The following is a 17,471-nucleotide window of genomic DNA, read 5'->3' as shown; positions in this document are numbered from 1 at the left end:
GGGGGCCCCCACCGACGGCCGGCAGCACCCCCAGGACCAGCACAGCACGCACCGCATGAAGACTGAGACCAAAGCTGCCAAGACCCTGTGCATCATCATGGGGTGCTTCTGCCTGTGCTGGGCCCCCTTCTTTATCACAAACATAGTGGACCCTTTCATAAACTACACGGTGCCGGGGAAGCTGTGGACGGCTTTCTTGTGGCTGGGCTACATCAATTCAGGGTTGAACCCTTTCCTCTACGCCTTCCTGAACAAGTCTTTCAGACGTGCCTTCCTCATCATCCTGTGCTGTGGTGATGAGCGATACCGAAGGCCTTCCATCTTGGGGCAGACGGTCCCCTGTTCCACCACCACAATAAATGGATCAACTCATGTACTAAGGTGAGTGTTTCTCAGATGCTGCAGAATGCCTGGAGTCACTAGAAAGAGTAACGCTCTCGTTTTCATAAAGTATTGGTTTCACTTTGAATTTGAAATATCTAATCAATTAACTGTTTAAAAAGGTAGGGGGGCAAGAGAAGCACCCAGAAATCCTTTGGGTGCTCGGACAACCTGGTTTATAGATAACAGATATGTGTTGGCATGCCCATTTTCTCTAGGGATGTGTTTAGGAAAGAGTTGGGAGAACGCAGAAGTCGTGTATGCATTTTGGCAAGCGCTGATCTTTTGTCTGGGGGGAATAACTTGACCTCATGAGGAGCACCTTGAGGGAGGCTGCCTACTCCTTCTTCTATAGCAAAGGGATCATGGTCCCCTTGCCCCGTCTCAGGTTCTGCCTTTGTAGCCCCACCAGCCACTGCTGCATCTTCTGAACTAGTGAAAGGCAAAGGATGAACTTCCCCAAATGCCCTGACCCTCCTGGGGCACTTCAGTGGCTCTGTGGGAGGAGGGGTGCTTACCATTTTGGTTGAGCAGCTCAGAAAATGGTAGGATGTCTGCCTTTTACTGTAGCCCAGACAGAGCCTGCCCCTGTGGAAGGCAGCGGCACACAGCTCTGCGGCAGCCCTGGAGCTGAGCGTGCCTCGCACGGCTACGGGACATAGTCCTGGTGGATGGCACTTTGGGGTCCCAGTGAATTTGAACCCCACACCTCACACTCCCCACCCTTCGCTGAGTACCACAATGTGTTCATTGCAAGAGGAGAGCATGTGGGCTGTGCACCGCCGGGGTACAGAGGGGTTTGGAGGGCTCTGTGGTATGAGACAGCATCTGCTGTCTTCTCCTCAGCGAGCGGAGAGGTGGGAGGCAGAGCATGGGAGGAAGGGAGGGAAGAACAATTATCTCCCGTAATATCAGAACAAACTGCCATCTCTGAAGAAAAACATAGGTGTTTCTATGCAGCTGTCTAGAGGAGATTTGGTTCTTCTGGTATATGGATTCATGGCTCTTCACGTGCACATGAGGACTTGGTAACCAAATTTATGTTCAGAGCTGAACCCGTCTGGAGACTACATCAGATACTGAGCACTTCCCAGCTGAGTCTGATCTGCTGGTTTGCCCCAAGCTCCCTTCAGCAATGGTCTCTGAAGTTTTGGAAAGAGTCCTGAACCGTTAAATGGACGGGAGGTGGGGCAGGGCTTGTCAGAGCCTTGAGACAGACAGACCTCTCAAGCTTTCTAAGTCATTAAGGACATTGCAACGTATTTATCTTCTGCTGATTAAAAACTGTTCAGGGGCCACGGTCCCAGAGCCCTCTGTCTGTGATGGATGCGTGGCGCTGGGCCAGGCTCAGCCTGGATTTCTGTCGGAGCCGTGCTCCCGGGGACAAGCCAGATGCTCTTCTGCTGCTGTTCGGAGGACTGAGAGAGCAGCCCTTGTTGGACGCAGCGCGCCATCCCGCAGCGAGCGACCCGGTGCCTGCAGCTGGGGAGCTGTGGGGGCGAACGCTGGAAACGTCCCTGTGCGGGGAGGGAGGGCTCGCTCCCACCCTTGGTGAACCAGGGCAGCTCTGTGCTCTGACGACTGGCGAAGGGGCCAGCCCGGTGGCCTAAACACAAGGAAAGAGAGAGTGGCGTCTGTTTTGGCTAGTAAGCATAGCAACAAGATGCTTTTTGTTCTGTATCCCAGGCAGAGAGATGACAGGGAGCCTCTCTTAGGTGTGGGTTGGAGATGCAGAGGGCAGGGAGCACATCAGCCCAGATGGTGAATTGCTTCAGTCTGTGCTGACGTTTGACCTCCAAGTGTTGCAGATGGCAATGACAGCGCCTCTTCATGTCTCCAGGTTGTCTCGCTGGTTTTGCACTAAGTTACCTCTCTGTGAGACCTCATTGCCCTGCCTGTGCCCTGTGGGACTGGCAGGCTCAGGCCGGCATTGTCCTGGGGACAATGGGTGGTGGAGGTGGGCTCGCGAGCTCCAGGAGGGCTGAGCTGCTGGTGGTTTCCTTCATTCTCTGCTGGGTGTCCCTGAGCTGAAAACCTCCTCATTTTGAGAGTCTTTCAAACATATCGAAGTCCCTGTGGAGGCCAAAGCAAATGTGAAGAGTCACCTCTCCTTCAAAGGTAGGGGTGGCCGTGGTCTCGGCCACCCTGGTTGGCTGGAGAGGCTCTGGTGGGCTGCAGTAAATGATGGATCCCACCATGGAGCTGAGATCAGGCTTTCCCCATTTCCAGCTTCTCCTTCCCACTTGTACCGCATAGAAGTTATCCATGGAAGTGTATAACCACCCTGTCGATCTAGGTGTGACAACCATTGCAGAAGGCCCTGTAAGAACCAAACCTGCGCAGGGCCTTTGTCCACTTCTAGCTTTTATGAGTACTTTTACGGATAAGAGCGTGTCGCCTGTTTTCAACATACCACAGGTGCAAATCTGGTTCTCTCCTGCCTTTCCGTATCACTCCAGCTCTGCAGAAGGCACTCGCTTCCCACTGCCGCATCCCCTCCTCCCTCCGCGTGCGGGAGGGCTGCGGCTCTGCGCATCACCACTTCAGACAGAAGTTATTTTCTGGTTTCCTCAGCTTTGTAACCGATGAGAAAAGCGTGACTTCCTTCCCTGGTGCAGATTACGCACTGCTGATGATAGAGGTGTGGGGATTAAAGTAAAACCAACTAATTGTAGTCTTTGGATAGTTAAGCTCGCTTGAGGAATTTTTATTTCTTCAGTGCTTCTTTCTTAAATGCAAAAAAGGTTGGACCCAGCATGCCTGGAAGAGAAATTTAGCGAGGCAGCTTCTCTCAAGTTATAGTGTACATTTGCTTTACTAGTGTGAAAATACGGGGGGAGGTTGTGCCCAGCAGCTGAAATACTGAAACCTCCCTGTATGGCTTGGCTTCACACCAACCCAGCCAATGATCTGCACAGGGGCTGGACCTGGTTCACACTTCTCCAACCTCAAAGTTGCTTCTTCCCGACCAAGAGCGTCTGCAAATGGGGAAGTTGTGCAAGTGGGATTTTACAGCTGCTTTTTGTACCCTGGCAGGGAGAGCAGTGAAGAGAAGGACAGCCCTTGTGCTGAATCTAGGGCAGAGTTCCTCCCCCCAAAACTGCAGAGATTTGCGACTTTGTATTAAGCTGACGTGAGTCATTTAGCCTCAAAGGGAGTCAGGAGTGGTTGACAGTAGGACTGGGGTTTCTAATTGCTCTTTACTTCCAATCTTGAGACGATCTGAACTTTCCTTCAGCTCTGCCTGTTCAAACCGTTCTGTCCTTGCTCACGATCATCTCACCGGTCCGTTTGCAAGTGCAAAGAACATGTTTGTCACGCTTAAAATCCAGGCTCTTGCTCTTGGATGAGTCTGACCCGTGAGAGTGCCTTGCCGGGAGGGAAGGCATTTCTTCTTTTTTTCTTCTGATAACTTCAGTGTCAAAATATTCTGACATTCCCATTTTGGGATTTTTCACATTTATATTAGGAATGGGAAAAAAAGAAGAAGGAAGAGCAGAGTGCGATAAAACACGGCAGTGAGAAGAGGCAGACGCCCTCACCACACACAGACTGAGAGACCGCTTGGGAGACAGTTCTCATTCTTTCTTTTTTTTTTTTTAATTTATTTTTCAAATGATCTGTGAAGACTGTGGTGCTCCGGGTGACCCAGGCAGGGAGAGACTTTGTGTAGCACACCTGGGGCCAGACACAACCCCAGTGGCAATGGGGCGAGGGAGCAGACTGCACTGTGGCTCGGCTGCTTACCCGTGATGTGAGGGTGACCACAGCTTGCTTAATCCCCTGGCAACCACCCCACTTTATCCCTAAATTATGAACCAGAAGATGGGGAAAGGATTTCCCGTCACCCATTTTGTTCTTGAACTCTCCATCAGCTGGTGGGAGAGACACCTATCCTTTGGGCGGGGTAAGATGCGGTGCAAAATGTGGTTTGAAGCTGTCATGAACGGCCAGGAGATGGGATTCGGTTACAGCTGGATCTATGTGTAGGATGGGCAAGAGTATTAGAATTAAATATTCAGCTTTGAAAGAAAATTTCGATTTGCCTGTTTTCCGAGTTTGCTTTCTAGAAGTGTTGGAATTGCCAGAACCTTTTTTTTACCCCTGGATATTCACCTGTTTCAATTCTGACGTGTACCATCAGCAGCAAAATTCAGGCAGGACACATGCAAATGGTGAATTGAAATCTGCAGGTGTGGCTACAATCCGGAATTCATGCCCTATTCATTTTTCAATGGCTGAGATTGCAACTCACACGTCATACACAAAGGTTTGTTTCTCTGGTTGCAGCACAAATTGTGTAATTCATTATAAATATTTGCAATTCATAGTTCTGATAACCTATGGTTTAGAATATCATTCATTGAAAGGACTTGGGAATCATTCTGAATAATGAGCGGATAGGAGAATTTACAATGAGCACTCAATGAACGTATGGCAAAAATTAGTACAATAATTAACTGCAATAGCTATGGATTTCTGGACGGCTGTAGCATGTGTTCAGGAGTTTTGTGCACCACGGGACTGAAAGCAAAATGCCATAATCATCTGAAATGTCTTCCCCTTTAAACGTATTGCTTGCATATCTTTTGTCATGCATAGATATTTATTCAACACAAAACAACAAACTCATGCCTTCATGAATCATTAAACGCTCGTACAGCATAAGTAGATGGGAACCCAGATCAGCATTGCCTGAATTCCTGCATAAAACAAGTTCTGAAATTTTGCCACAGTGAAGAAGATGACTTTGGGTAAAATATAATTGAGCAATGATCAGAGTAGACAAACTCTGGAATGTTTGGGTCAAGGAGGTCGCTTTGGTGCATTCCCCATTTCCTCTCAGAAGTGCCCTGTTCAGCACAGTACAGTGTATTGGTCTCTTCAGGGAGAGCTATAGCGAGTGGTTTATTTACTCATTTTCCATCACAGAGAGGTCTTCTCAGAAAGGGCTGATGCCAGTTTTATTTCTCCTGGTTTTCCTTTTAGAAGAGCCAAGAGAAACAATGTGGGGGAAAAAAAGCAGCATGCAGCTTGGGGGGCTGGAAGTTCATTATCTTCGTAAATTCAAAATTAAATAAATAACCAATCAGCCCACAGTCATGTCAGTGCTCTGAAGGTGCACAAAACACTGGGAGAAGTGTGCAGTAAATCGTGGCATGCAGCCGGCACTCAACGCCAGAGCACTGCTGCGGGGTCTCACTGGTCCCTATAGGGAACATGAGTAATGGTGCCAGTAAATCTCCCGAACTGCAGCGAGCGCCGGTGCTCCCTTGTTGCTGTTGGAACAGGCAACACAGCAACCCAGGATTCCAGTTTTTAGAAGTTTAGCAACTCCACGGCTTACAGATCAGCTGGAATAGAAATAAATCCACCCTGGTTGTAGGAGAGAGGGTCAGAGCTGCTGCGGAGCGAGGGAAGAAGGGATGTGTGCCTGTGATGCTTCCCCAGCGGGAGAGCCCGGGGGTGGTCCTGCCCCACAGCTCAGCCCCCTGTGCATCCCTCCCGCGGAGCTGCCCCAGCGCGGAGCCGGACGCCCCTCCTGGCACAGCCGTACGGTGAGATGTCTGCTGTAATTTGAGGGGAGACCCGTCGCGGCTCCGGTGGTGTCTGCACAGTGAGGGGAGCTCCACGGGTGCCCTGTGCACCCACTGCCCCTACTACACACAGCCAGACCCGCCTGTTGCAGGGGTTTGAGGTGCGGGATTGGCAGGAGGGTCAGGGCTTGAGGGGGAATTTGCACCTGGGTTTCGCTTTGTGTTGCCATTTCCAGTCTGTACAGGCAAAGGTAGCAGCTCTTGCTATCTCCTTGACTTTTCCTGGCCAGGAGCAGAGGAGACTTTGGGCTAGAGGCCTCTATGTACAGGCGGGACGGATGGGCTGATGGCATTGTGTTACTTCATGCGGCTTCAAAACAGTGAATAAGATAAAGAGACTTTTCCCACTGTGTTTACAAGGTAGCTTTTCACAAAGATGAGCAGCCATCGCGAAACCCTCCTGGCTTTGCAAGGCTGCCAGCTCAGAGCCCCATCTCCCCTTGCCCCTGGGGTCTCCCTGACACCCCGACATGGAGGACCTCATACATCTCTCATATGGAGAAAGGCTTAGGGACTTGGGTCTCTTTAGTCTAGAGAAAAGAAGATTGAGGGGGGATCTTATTAATACTTACAAATACTTAAAGGGAGGATGCCAGGGGGATGGGAGCAGTCTTTTTCAGTGGTGCCCAGTGATAGGATGAGGGGTAATGGGCATAAACTTGAACATAGGAAGTTCCATCTTAACATGAGAAGGAACTTCTTTACTTTGAGGGTGGTGGAGCACTGGCACAGGCTGCCCAGAGAGGTGGTGGAGTCTCCCACTCTGGAGACATTCAAAACCCGCCTGGACACCGTCCTGTGCAACTGCTGTAGGTGCCCCTGCTCTGGCAGGGGGGTTGGACTGGGTGATCTCCAGAGGACCCTTCCAACCCTGACCATTCTGTGATTCTGTGATTCTGTGACCTCCCATGGGAGCGACAGCCTGGGTGCTGCCTGCAGCAAACACACATCAGGATGCCCATTGCTGCAGAAGCAAATCAATTTGTGACTTTTCAAAGAGGATTTCTGAACTACCATGCCTTTTCGACAGCTTTAATTTCACAAGGTCATTAACTCCATCAGTGCTCAGTCACCTCCTCACAGGTCAAATCGTGGCTGGACGAGTGTCCCTGTGCCACCACACACCATCCCCTTTCTCCTGTGGAGTCACTTTTAGGGGAATGGGCACATTTGGTGGCTGTGGCATTACGAATCCTCCAGCTGCTTCTGACCTCGTGGGCTCAGAAGTGGCTTCACAAGATGGGCTAAAGAATGCTCTGCTTTCCCTGTGTGCTCAGGCACGGCTCAGTGCCCGCTGTGGGTCACTTCACTTGTGTTCATAGGGCACGGATGGAGCGGTGATCCCGTCCTGCCTGTGACGGTGGGATTTGGTGGGCTGCAGTTGTGGCTTGACTCAGAAAACACAGAGGTTAGTTACTCAGAGCTGCTTTCTGATGACACTGGCAGGTCTCTCTCAAGGATCTGGGTTTACAAGTAAACTACCTCCTCCTGTTCTGCCTCCTCCTGTTCCTCTTATCTCTTATCCTTCCTTAGGCACTAAGACAGCCGCAGAGACCGCAGAGCTTCCCGAGGCACAGTAACACACTTGCTGCCGGGGGTCGGAAAGCCCCGGCGCTCCCACCGCTCCTCCGCAGCCGCAGCGGGGCTTGCCCAGCCCCGACCAGCCCCCTGTGGCGTTTGGCAAGCCGAAAGCTCTCCCAGCACGGGCGCGTCGTCGGCAAAGGTGCATTTAGCCTCAGATGGGGAGGACGCGCGCCTTCGTTGTCGCATTTTCCCGCGGGACGGAGTGGCGGCTGCTGGCACCAGCAGAGGTGTTTCGGAGAAAGGAGGGACCGTGGCAGCGAGCGCGGGGGGACAGGTCGGGCACAGGCAGGACAATATCTCAGCCCTCCCTGCTGAAATCCGTAAAAACCATTTCAGTAGCAGCAGAGAGGAATCTGAGCTCAGGTCTGCTGCTGCTGCTACGTGATGCTAAATATTTGCCTCCCCTCTGTTTTCTCTCTTTCTCTGTCGCACATGTGCACGCGTTCGCAGAAACAATTAATTATGTAAACCAGAGGGAAGTTATTTCTGGAAAGGAGATGTTTATGGGCTGTGTTATCAGGGAGGTGTTACTGCCCTGTTCTGTTTGTGATGTTGGAAAGAGGATGGGGTGTGAGGGCTGCAGCAAGAGCCTGGAACTCAGCTCCAGGCTGCAAGGCAGCAACTGGTCAGGCTGGGCGAGGAAGGGCCTCAGTGCTGCTTCACAGTGAATCTTCACTGTGACTCAGTTTTTAAACTCAAAGGATGCAGGTCTTTGATTTAAAATTGATTTTTTTTTTAATGTATTTTAGCACTAATTACAACACGAATACTCTTCTAAAAGTTTTTTTTTTCCCTTTACACAAACTGAATAAATGTTCTGTGGGTTTTTTTCTTATCACTAAAGTATCATTTGGAAAGGAGCTTCAGTGGCAGAATACTACTGCCTAAAGCTATACAGTTATTTAGAGCAAAATCAGGCCATTAGGGTTAAAATTTCTGACTGGCAGGAACTGTCTGGGAATTTTAATGGTCCTGCAAGATGGATCAGAGCTTTGACATATGTTATCATCTTCTTCACTACAAGGTCATTAGCCCCAAGACGGATCACTCAGACTTGGTGTGCTCTTTCCTTCATTGCCTCATTGCTCGCTGTTTCACACTGGATTTCCGTAGGTCATTTTGGAGGCACAATGTAAGCAGCGTATATTTTGCTGTGCTTGTGAGACTTGGAGCAATTACAGGCTGCTAAGCTTTCAGACGTGTGTTGTAATTTCTCCAGCAGTCACCTTATTAATGGGACCAGTAGGCAAGAACTTCACCCTTTGTGAATGTGCTGATAAAGCACGTTCCCACTAACCTTTTCAGGTTACTTCCTAAAACTCTTTTTAGGAAGTTTCTGAGCAAAGAGTTGAGAAACACAACAAATGATGTCATCCCCCTGACATCTTCATTCCCTGCAAATTTTTCTTTTTTATGTAATTCCTCTTTTTGACAGGAGTTTAGCGGAAACTCCCTATTGAGAGACACAAATAATTTTTGTTTTCAGAAAAGCTGATGAGGTGCTGCTAGGGTGCAGCTAATAGCTTTGTATATGCTTGGGCTGGGATTTTGATTTTTGTCCTTAATGGTAGGGACTTTTTTTTGCTCCATCTTAGCAAATAGATGCAAACATTACGTTGGCATGCAAATCATCATGCACCTGTGATTAAATTACTCTGATTAGCAGGCCTGTGGGCAGCCACCCTCAGCTGACTGTACCCTGTGGGCGCATTATCACAGTGCTCTGTGGTGGCTGGAGGACCTGAAGAAACATCCTGTTATGCAGCTGGGAGGGCTTTGTCCTCACGGACCCGCCAGTGCTTAGCAAGAGGCACAGGGGAAGCTAATGAAATTTTTCATTTAATAGACATAAATCTGTTGGAGGACTTGACTTTAAATTGCAGTAGCATCGTTTCCATCAGCTTCAGGTGCCTGGATAAGCCATGCTGACATCCTCGGGTGCTATCAGGCAGCCCTTTTCACCAGTCTTGTATGTTTTCCCCGTTACAAGTGTGCAGGCACAGCATTAGGCATGGCCAAAAGCGTACTGCTGGAAGGGTTATCAAGCGGGTGGTCCCATGGGTCACTCTGGAGGCTGCTCTTTCCACCTGGTACAGAACCATGCCAAGGAGAGAAACCTCGTGAGAGCTCTCCATCCTAAGGTGTGCCATGTTATATCAACCAAAACAATTTAAAAATGGTAACTTCAGGGGTGGCAAAGAGTACTTCCTTCACTTTGGCACAGGCGTAGGGCTGAGCCCTCTGAGCAGTGCAACCAGAGATTGCTCAGGGTGGGATTTCCACTCCCATAGTTTCAGTTCAAGTATCAGTTCCCCGTGTCGGCAGGAACAGCACCGCGCGGCTCCGTACCGCAGCCCGAGCACGGCTGGCTTGTTTCGTCAAGCAAAATGGAGGCTGAGAAGGCATCTGATTGCTTTCTGTAAACACATCAGGGGGGCAAAGACTGGGAAGGGAGAAGGTTATTTAAACTAAGGACTAATGCTGTCACAAGAACAAATGGGTATACAGTAGCCAGGAATAAATTTAAGCATGGAAATAGACAAAACATTCCAACCATCATGGCAGTGATGGTTTGAAACAACCTCTTAGTAAGAGTAATGGGGGGAAGGTCAAATTTTTACCAAGCTGAAGCTTGATGAGTTTACAAAAGTCATATCTCATCATATGATATGACTGTGGTAGCAGGAAGCTGCCTCAGGACCCCAGAAAGCCCCACTTTTGCCATAATTCTGACACTGGTGGAAACCAGAAGCAGAGCTGAACTGCTTCAAGTCTTGTCAATACCTGACCACTCTGCCTCCGTGAAGTGCAGCCTTCTCCCCCATCCTGATGATTTTGCATCCATCAGGGAACATAAAAAAACCAGAAATTGTCCCCATTTCCCAAAAGACCCACAGGCCAGGTTCCTGTGCATCCTACCTCACCGTGCCCCTCTGGGCAGCGGCTGCGGTGCGGTGTCACCCGCTGGCTGGCAAGTTGGCTTTTCAGGATCGTAACCCTGTGGATCAGTAGCACAGTGTCCTGAGGTTGCCTCTGTCTCGTTCCCAGGATCCAGGTTTGACACAAAATTGCACCCACAAATAAATAGGAAGGGAGGACGTGGTCCTTAGGTGACAGCGTTCAGACTGTTTGATCTAGAACATGATAAAAAAAATCTGAAAAGACAGAGTAATGTCTGTACCACTGGTAGACATGAGATTATGAAAAGTGGCTCTCAATTCTCCAAACTAATTTCATTTTATGAGGTTGCAATTTGCAAGGTGGGACATGTTTGACTTGGTACCTACATCAGCATGGCATGTATTAACTAGGTCACCCCCATAGTTTGTAAATCGTAATAAAATTACCATCTTCTAGTGGGTGTACTTCTAGTCAGGATTCTTAAGGAACAGGTCTTGGCCCTAAGATGTTTACTTTTAATCTCCTCTCTGAAGAAAAACAAATAATTGCTGATAACATATGCAGATAGCACAAGATTAGAGGGCTACCACTAGTAAGAGAGAGCAGCACCGCACAGGGCTATCTGCGCTCTGAATTACTTGGTTAACTGAGCATGAGGGGAATATTTCCACAGAGTTACAGAAACATGGTCTTTATGGCTGTGCCTCTTGGCGTGCTGGAACACAGACCACAGGCTAATCTAATAAATAGCCGGTGTGAAACAGGCTTCGATGCTGAACATCAGCTCCCACTTGACACTCTGCCTGAAGGGTGAAGGTGGCGGTTCCCGCAGGCAAGGAGCCAGGGCTGCCCACGCACCGTGGGGTACCACGCTCTGCAGGGAGGCTGGAAAAAATGAAGTGTGATTAAAGGTTTCAAAAAGAGACTGTAATAAGCTAGTCCTGGCACATGAACTATGTATTTTATACTAGAGAAGGTAGAGAGGTCAGTGTCTGTCTGGGTACAGAAGTCTAATGCACAGATGTGTCGCAAGGGAAAGACCTGGAAGTTCAAAATGCACAAACATGCTTTAGAGACACAGTGTTCATGTTTAACAGTGAAAATCATAAGCCATGACAACTGGTTATCATATGCAATTTTCTACCATTAGAAATCTAAGATTGAAGATTGGCTTTTTTTTGTAATAACCTCTAGTTCAAGAACAGGTATTGAACACAAAGCAAGAGTACGTTCAGGGAAGAGCTGCAGCCTGTTTTGTTCAGGACATACTGGGTGATGACAAGGGTCTCTGCTGGTTGAGTGACGTGATCTCCAGGATAGGCATGTCCTCAGCCCCTTTGCTTTCAATCCATTGCTTTATTGTACTAGGGCAACCAGCCAGGAGCAAGCTCACCATTTTGCTGGGTACTGCACAGCTTCAGAGGGGAAAGGCATCCCAAAGCCCCGGCAGCCGTGCCTAGGACAAGCGAGGGGACAGGAGGTGGCCGCTGGGGAGCAGAGGGACAGCGTATGGCACTGAGCTGGCAGGCTGGACCACGGCCGCAGCCCATCAGCTCTCAGCAGCGTGTGGCTTTGTAAGGAGCCGGAGTATTTTATTGCCGCCCAGTGGGGGTGATGAACGCAAGAAAGGAGACAACAGCGTCCAGCTCTGTCCCTGAGGTGTGAGCAGAGGCAGCACAACTGTGTAGGTTTGCATGCGGTTCAGCACAAGGGCTCTCGGTTACCTTGAAATAACCTCTGTTACTTCTCTAAAAACATTTATTTTGTGCCTTTGCTCCTATTTCGCAGTTTCTTCTTCAGAGAGGGTGTGTGACACCCATCTCATTCTGCCATTTAAAGCTAGACTGGACAAAGTAGTTAAAAATAGTATAGGGGGATGATCTTGTACCAGGGAAGAGGCTCAGACTGGAAAATTAGAGTATAGCACTTACTAGGTCTTCCCCTTTGTTAATGTTGTTAATCTTAGTCAAGAGATAATTTGATTTTCACTGAAATTTCATTAGCTGCAAAGCTGAAAAGGTATTCTGTAAAAATATAGGAGAGCATTAGATTCAATAACAACTAAAAAAAGAGTTTTGTAATTTCTTGGAGGAGCTTTCTTGTAATTTTTTATGAAGCTTTGCCAATATTTACAATCAAACTTATGTTCCAACTTCCCTGGCATGATTTTACAACTTGGCATCAGTCTTCTCCACAGTAACAGCCTTCTAGCGTAACATTCACAAATACTGTGACAGAGAGTTGTGAAGGATCACGAGCAGGACACAGAGAGCTATAAATATCAGGAGGTACATGATAGCTCAAACAGGAGATACAGGCTGAGTCAGGAAGTGCAGGGTGAGATTGTACACGCTGCTGTGCAGGATGCAAGAGCAGAGAAGCCCTCGGGTCCAGGAATTTAGATGTTCCACAATAGCAGAAGTTATCACCATAAAAACAGAGAGCTGCACGCATGGCAAAGGGCTTGGCTGCGTGTTGTTCTGTGCAGCAACAAACAACCAACAAACTAAAAGCTGGGACATCATCATCTTCTCAACTGTCTTATCCCTCCTTTTCCCTCTCCCTCATCTGAAGAAAGATGGGTGTATTTCCCTGTCTCCTGACTTCTCCAAGTAGGTGAATGCCCAGGGCACCCTGTGGCAGCTGGTGGCACACAAAGCTCCTCCAGGCAGCTGATGTGCTGCCCACAGAGGCTGAATCCACTCTGGGCAAAAGCATTTGCAATGGTCAGGACATACATCCAGCATGGCAGCGTGCGTGAGGATGTGCAGAGGGCAAAGCAGCCACAGGCATGGCCGGGCTGGTGGAAACCTGCACTAAGGGCTCCTTCCCTTCCCTTCCCGGCCACTTCCCCGTACCGGTTGCCCACACCCACCTTACACTGATGCCCTGGACCACGCGGCCTTCTCCGCTCTCCCCCAGCAGCTTTCTTCTCACCGTCGAAGTGCAAGGGTTAAAAAGGCAAGCTGGGGAGACAGGGTAGAGGGCTGAGGCCAGTGCTGCAGCCCTGCTGATTGCTTCAGCCAGTGAAAAAAGCACACAGGCTCGCAGCTGTGTGTAAACGGGAGCCGGTGCCAGCAGTGGTTCTTAACAGTGACACAGATGCATCTCCAGGCTTTTTCTGTCGTACCGTAACGTCACCCCGAAGGGAAAGGAGCAGGAGCTGCTGAGAGCTGCCGGGCAGTTTGGCATGGCATTGCCAAATCCCAAAGGCCAAGAGCTGCAAAAGAGGAAGGGAGACCACAGTCTGAAAAATAAAGAGTGGGATTTGCACCATTAATTGAAGTGGGAAAAGCTGGGGGCGGGGGGGAGCTCCTGGCAGGACATGGTAGTGGGGACCATCCCCAAAGCTGTGCTCGCTGTCTGAGCTACAGCCCCTGCTCTGCCCCTGTCGTGATTTTGGCAAGGCAAAGCAACCACCAGCACTACCACATACCACATACCTCCAGCTTGCGTGGGGGCGACTTATGTCTTATTGTGGGTGTTTTCTGAAGTTATTGCTGAAGCCTTTCTTTGTATTTGTAAATGCAATAGGCTTTTTATTGAGGTTGGGTTATCCCCAGGGTAGGAAGGCGAGACACTAATTTCTTTTCTCTCAGCTGTCATCTGTGAAGTCTGGGGTAAGGTTCATCCTCCCACCCTTCCCTTCTTCTTCTTTCCTAGGGATCTGTGCTGAATTTAAAAGCTGAACAGTTTAAAGATTTTTATTTTTTTTCTTTTGACCCTTCAAATTTTTTCTGCAAAGGTTAAACTCTAGGGAAAGGGTGTGAGATGACCTTGGCTCCCCTCCCCTGCTCGGCATCACACTGGCTCCCGGGGATGGTGAAGCGCTGCCAGCGTCATGCTGGGCTGTGTGGGCAGCGTCTGTGCACATCGTCCCTTCCCTGGTCCTCGCTGACTGCACACCCGTCCCACCTGCCAGCCAAACCCGCCCCCAAAGCAAACTGCTGCTCCCAGTACAAACCAGCTCCCACAGGGACTCCTGCCCTTGGGTAAGCTGATGCTGGCATCTGCGCCACACTCCGTGTCGGAGTCAGCTGGTGCCTTCCCTCACCCAAAAACCACCTGGCTTGCCAATAATCAGGACACTGCTGAAGCCCGATACCAGAGGAAACTGAGAAGTTTTGATAAGAGAAAAGCTTCTTGTAATTGTACCGAGTGAAATCAAGATATTTATCTTATTTCCTACGGAGGAAAGAGGGGATTAGTGTTTTAAAATAGCACAGTTTCCTTCAATTTTAGTAAGGTAATCTCTTTCAATATGTCTGTATATTGGAAAGAAAGATTAGAGCCTAGATAAACCCTTTTTTGTTATTTGGCCTGATACAAGATTCAAGATCAGAATTTCTTTTCTGCATCAGTTTGTTTCTGGTAGGGAAGCCAAGGCACTGAAGGGCACCTTGAGCTTGGAAGCGACTGAAATATCAACTCATTTTTGTCTATTTTTAATTGCATGACTTGTGCTTTGGGTAACGAAGGCAATTGATGTATTCTGGTGGGGCAGGATCCCAGTTAAGGCTTTCTTTCTGGTCTGAGATTTACTTTTGCTGTTCACTGCCCCGGTTTATATCTCCCTAGGGGAATGCCTAACCCCTGGTTCAGTAGCTCCCCATTTGCGGTATGACCCGTATAATTTGGAGGTTTCTGGAGAGCCCTTTCTGCAGGGAGCAGTGGGGATTTTGTACCCCAGGGGCCATCCAGGGGAGCTGGGCTCAGCCCAGTAACTCCGGGAGCTGCCTGCCCACGCCGTCCTGCGTCCTGCCCGGGCTTTCTGCGTGTCGCCAGCAAAGCCCACATAACCGAACCCCGGGCTCTATGCAAAGCCTCTCTTCATCTGTCTGTTTATGAAAAATGGGAAGTAACTCGGTTTACAGCAGTTTGCGGCGATCCAGCTGACAGTCTTCCCTCCGGCGCTGTTGGAGGACGGTGCTGGAAGGATGGGTGCCATTAGGAAAAGTAGAAGAGGGGAAGAAGCCACAGGGATGGCCAGTGCCGCGGCAGGTCAACACCTCTTCTCTGTGCAGTTATTGTTGCGTTTCACTTCACTGTCTCTCTGATTCAAATGGAAACGTTAAGTAACTTACATTAATTGTTGTCTTTTCCAATTAAACCTCTCTGGTCTTCAACACGCATGACTGTTTCTTATTTCTCTCTGCTTTGCACAGCCAGTTTGCATAACGCACAGCGTGTCCGCAGCATTTTGCAATCGCTGGCCTGGAACAGGAACGCGATTTCCACAGGGAGCCCTGGAGAGCTCTGACAGCTCTCCCAAGGGCCTCAGAATCGCCTCCCTCGCTGCAAAGCCTCGGCACCTACTGCTGTTCTCCCGTCTGCTTCCCTCCTGTCCGGCGTCTGCAGCTCTCCTCACAGTGCCTTTTCCTCTCTCCTGCACAAGATGGTGCAAGGAAACAGCAAGGGAGAGCATGACGAAAATAGGAAAGTCGTCTGTCTGGTGGGACTCACTCAGTAGAGATGGGCTAGATTTCCACACATTTACTTTTTCGTCCTTCTGGGTCTCCTGACAGCAAAAGCAAGCAGCTCCTGTTCTGCACAAAGTGATTTGAATGGTAATTTTAATTGGCTTGGAGGCCTTGATGAAAACGCAGGACGCTACCTGTTGGGAAAAGCTCTAATCTGATTTCACTCGAGTCCTTACCGATTCGTTGCACCATTATTGGACCGCCTAATTTAATCCCAGCTCTGCTTCCTGAATCAACGATGCTAGATATTTATTCAGGTTTAAACACCTAAAGCGGAAAGCTTCTGCTGCAAAATGAATTCTCTCTCATGTAATGATATTTACCTGAGCTGCTCAACAGCAGTGTGTCCTGTGTTGGGAATACAGGAGAGGCTGAAGAGCCGGTGCGTTGGTGCAATGAGGTCGACAAAGATGTGTGCAGGTTTTCTGCCTTCCGGCTGTAATTAGGAGTCCATTGCCCGTTGCACCGGGAGCTGGGACCCGTTGCCCAGAGAGGAGCGCTGCTGGACACAGCACTGTGCTCCCTGCGGCCGGACCACTTGGTATCTCCTCCTGTTACGTGGAAAGGCCCAGACCTATTGAAAATATATCACTTAAATAATTGAATGTAACTTAAACAATTACATTTTGGTAAATACATACATCCTTCATACTACATACCAACATACCGAATCTGAACCCAAGTCTTTTGAGCCTCTCTCCATTCATTCCAGAGAGCCAAAACAGGGTTTAAAACTAATTTTGGTACCTGAATAAATTCCATTGTGGATAGCAATTTACTATCCACCTACTTCCCTTCTGTTTCAACAGCGTAGCTCCCAACCGAGACCTTTGCGCAGCTGTGCTGAATGCGTTGCTGTTTCCCTCCTCTCCAGAGATTAATATGTTTTATCAGTCAAAGTGGTTTTAGACAACGCGTATCAGCATTTGCAAAGAGCTCCACATGCCTTAGGGCTAGAAATGCTATGTAAATCTAAGCCATTATTGTTATATTCTATTATTCATTGTGGCAGCAGATATCTATCAAACTCAGGGCTAATTGTTTAAGTGCATTTTAATTTTAGGATAACTTCTTTTTTCTTTTTCATTTTTAAATAACTCTCTTCCTTCTTTCTGATTGCTGTAGGAGAATTTATTTAAGCACTATATGCACCACCTGTTTCTCTGTAAACTCACACCGTGGAAAAGTCTCCCCCTTGGCTGTAGTTAAAACTGCTTCTAAAGCCTTTGGTGAATCTGTGGGAGAGAACAGCCCTGTTATTAGCAAGACTTTTTGGCCAGCTCTTTGATATCTCCAGGAAGATGTCAAGGACTTTCACTACATCTGCTGTGATTTGATTGCCTTTTACCATTTTGTCACTTTTTGGATCCTTAACCACTGCCAGTATTCCCGATTGGTGGGTGGCTGCGGGTGCCAGCCTGCCCGGTTCACACGCTTCATCCAACGCAGGTACCTGCTTAGCCTGCTGTCGGCCTGTCTGCAGCGCTCATCCACCTGTCATTTCAGTTCTTAGTCAGCTGTCCATCTC

General features: G+C 48.9%; 1 protein-coding gene across 1 annotated transcript in view; it reads left to right on the top strand.

Moving 5' to 3' along the window:
• Nucleotides 1–17,471, top strand: part of HTR4 (5-hydroxytryptamine (serotonin) receptor 4, G protein-coupled) — a 115,312-nt gene that overhangs the window by 61,352 nt on the left and 36,489 nt on the right. The window contains exon 6 of the mRNA XM_009882076.1: nucleotides 1–381. Within this exon, the coding sequence (XP_009880378.1) occupies nucleotides 1–381 (381 nt within the window). The remainder of the gene's footprint in view (nucleotides 382–17,471) is intronic.

The sequence above is a fragment of the Charadrius vociferus genome, unplaced genomic scaffold (assembly GCF_000708025.1).
Source record: "Charadrius vociferus isolate BGI_N301 unplaced genomic scaffold, ASM70802v2 scaffold3, whole genome shotgun sequence".
NCBI classification, from domain to species: Eukaryota; Metazoa; Chordata; class Aves; order Charadriiformes; family Charadriidae; genus Charadrius; species Charadrius vociferus.
This window is presented reverse-complemented; position numbering and strand designations above follow the sequence as displayed.